The sequence below is a fragment of the Anguilla rostrata genome, chromosome 18 (assembly GCF_018555375.3).
Source record: "Anguilla rostrata isolate EN2019 chromosome 18, ASM1855537v3, whole genome shotgun sequence".
Taxonomy (NCBI): Eukaryota; Metazoa; Chordata; class Actinopteri; order Anguilliformes; family Anguillidae; genus Anguilla; species Anguilla rostrata.
Window position 1 is genome coordinate 3,393,423 of NC_057950.1, and position 2,774 is coordinate 3,396,196.

Below are 2,774 nucleotides of genomic sequence, written 5' to 3' on the forward strand. Positions count from 1 at the left end.
TCCAGCAGCTGAACAGTTCCTCTCTTCTCGTGAGAAATGCCCCACCTCACACCCAAAAATGCTTTCGGGCTCCCTTTCGTACCAAGCCGCCTGCATCGCTACTGTTGCGTTGCGGAGAAGCTCGCCATGCTTATGAAGACGTTAAGAACAAATGTGTGCTCGATGTGCATAGACGGTAGAGAATAGTTTGGCAGGGAGAATGAGCTGGTTGTCTCAGTATTCCCCACCACTGCCACCACATTGCAGAGAGCTTTTTGTCAGAAGAAACTCGATTCGCTTCATGTTTTAGACAGCGGTAAAACACGATAAATCATTCCTGCCCCACTCCTGTCTCTGCAAGGTTTAAAGAAGAAGAAAAAAAATCAGAACTTTCCTTGTGAAGTTATGCTGTAGACAGAGTGCTCACGGGAGTTTTTACAGGATGGACCAAACTGGGATCAGTTCTTAATATCTGAAAGTTTTTACAGATAAGAATTAAGTTTAACGGTGTGCAGACAGACTAGTCTAACAGTATACGTGGTCGTTGAAGAGCTACATTTTTACACACATGCGTGCGTAGGCACACATTCACACACACACACACACACAGATGCAGCCTTGCCGGACCGTGATGGAGGAGGGGGGAAGGCTTTAAATTTCAGGCCAGCCCCCGTCCTCCCCGCCTCGCACACCCACCCACTGGAAGAAAAATAAGGGAGGGAGGAAGAGAGGCTGCAGACCCAGTCAGACTCAGAGGAAGCGGAAGACACAAAACGGAGAAGACCAATTTCAAAACCTAGAGGCTGCAAAAAAAAAAAAACTCCAAAAAACTACTCCGGCTGTCTCCGTCCCGCTTGCTTAAGCGTTCCTTCTTTTTGTCTCCTCCTCTCACCCTCTTCCTTTTCAGCTCTAAAAAAAAAAAAAACCAAAAAAAACCTGGGTCACCCCCCTTCCCCAGGAGAGGGGATCCCAGCCAGCCAGTTGCCGTGGAGATGCCCCCCCAGCCGCAGGCGAGGAAGAGCGCGGCGGAGATCCTCAGGAGCCCTTACGGGGTCCTGCGGGTCCTCCAGATCCTGCTGGGGGCCAGCCTGTGGGTCACCATCGCCGCCAACAAGTACGAGGGGTCCATGCACTTCGTGCTCTTCGTGGCCGTCCTCTTCTGGCTCCTCACCGTCGCCCTCCTCTTCCTCACCCTGCTGGGCAAGCAGGACCTCGTCCCCCTGGTGGGCGGCGATCGCTGGTTGCCCAGCAATGTCGCGCACGACCTGGCCGCCACCCTGCTCTACCTTCCCGCCGTCGGCGTGGCGATCTACAAGACGGAGAAGTACTCGTACTGCAACCTGGACGCGTACCAGCACAGCTGCCTGTACAAGGTCTACCTCGCCGCGTCCGTGTTCGCCTGCCTCGACGCCGCCGCTTACCTCGTCTCCACCGTGCACGGATGCTGCCGGAAGCAGCGGGGCAAGCTGACCGTGGCGTGAGGGAGCGGGAGCCGGAGAGGGAAGCTTCCACGGCCGGCTCGACTTAGTTACACACTTACACACGCTCAGCCCAGAGACAACGGGAGCTAATGCACGGTATGGCAATCAAGAGACCAAAAAAAAGGGAGGCATTTTCTGTACACTAAAGCAGAGGCTTTGTCCCTGGTTCAGAGCAAACAGGTTTGTTGATATTTGTTACAGTAATTTAATGACACTGCCAAGATCAAGGACTAATTGAAAAGTATATCTTCCTCAGCGTTTGTGATTTTTGTGAAATGTTTTACGAGAAGACAAGCTAGCAATTACACGCTTCAGAAAAGTAATTAACTTATAGCTAACTAAGTTAGAGAGCTAATGAGTTTGGTCCTTGAAAGGAAATGATCTGTCAACATGACCTCAGTATGTCCCAGTGGTGGTGCTTGTGTTCCGGAGAGATCTTGACATTCACATTTACATTCCAGAGCAGATGGAGATTGCACTGCAAGCCTCCTCAGGCATTCCTGTTTGGTCTGAGAACGCACGTGAGCCTCAAAAGCGGATAGCAAATGATCAAGTGTGAAACAGCGAGTGTGTGTCACCTCCTAACAGTAGTGTATGGAAACTGAACATAGCCTAGACTATGCTATTTAGATTTAGAACTGAACACTCTGTCTGAAAGGACAAACAGAATCTTCAACAGCCCAGTGTGCTTTTGCTGAGGTATTTTTCTGTTAAATGTAAACTGAACACCAAACACTGCTAAATAAAATCAATATCACTAAGCACTAGAGAGACATTAAATACTTTATCTTATTTATTTCTTTGCTTGTGATCATTTGTGTTTCCACCAGTTATGTCTGTGATTGGTGTGAAAATCTGGTCTTTATCTTTTGCTGCATGAAAAGTGTAGAGAGATGGAAGACAGAGGCCTGTGAAGAACCTTGTTTCCGGGAGGAAACCATTGTTAAAATAGACGCAGATAGATACACGGTGTACCACACTAGGGAAAGTGTTTTTATCTGAAAGGGAAATGTTATTGCATTCCTGAGGTACAACCAAACGCTTTCTCCCCGTTTCAGTTTTACCCCTTTTTTCCCCGGAGAACTTTTCAGGCTGCCGCACGCCCTGCTGCTACTTATACGGCCAGGAATGACCAACACAGCACTTTTCAGTGAAAGATCAACTCCGAGATTCACGAGAGTCATTTCTGTCTGTAATGAGAGTTCGTATCGTCCCTCCTGGAGTCTTAGAATTGATTTAACACTGAGAATGCTGTCGTTTAAGTTGACTTAATCAGGTGGAACTAATGTTTTTTTAAAAAGTAAAAAAATTTTT

At 48.2% G+C, this 2,774-nt stretch overlaps 1 protein-coding gene across 1 annotated transcript; it reads left to right on the forward strand.

Annotated features, from left to right (window-relative positions):
- The first annotated feature begins 671 nt into the window (after positions 1-671).
- LOC135244840 (MARVEL domain-containing protein 1-like) lies at positions 672-1,516 on the forward strand. The gene has a single exon (XM_064317429.1). The coding sequence runs from the start codon at positions 972-974 to the stop codon at positions 1,458-1,460; it is 489 nt and encodes a 162-aa protein (XP_064173499.1). The 5' UTR covers positions 672-971; the 3' UTR covers positions 1,461-1,516.
- Positions 1,517-2,774: the final 1,258 nt, after the last annotated feature.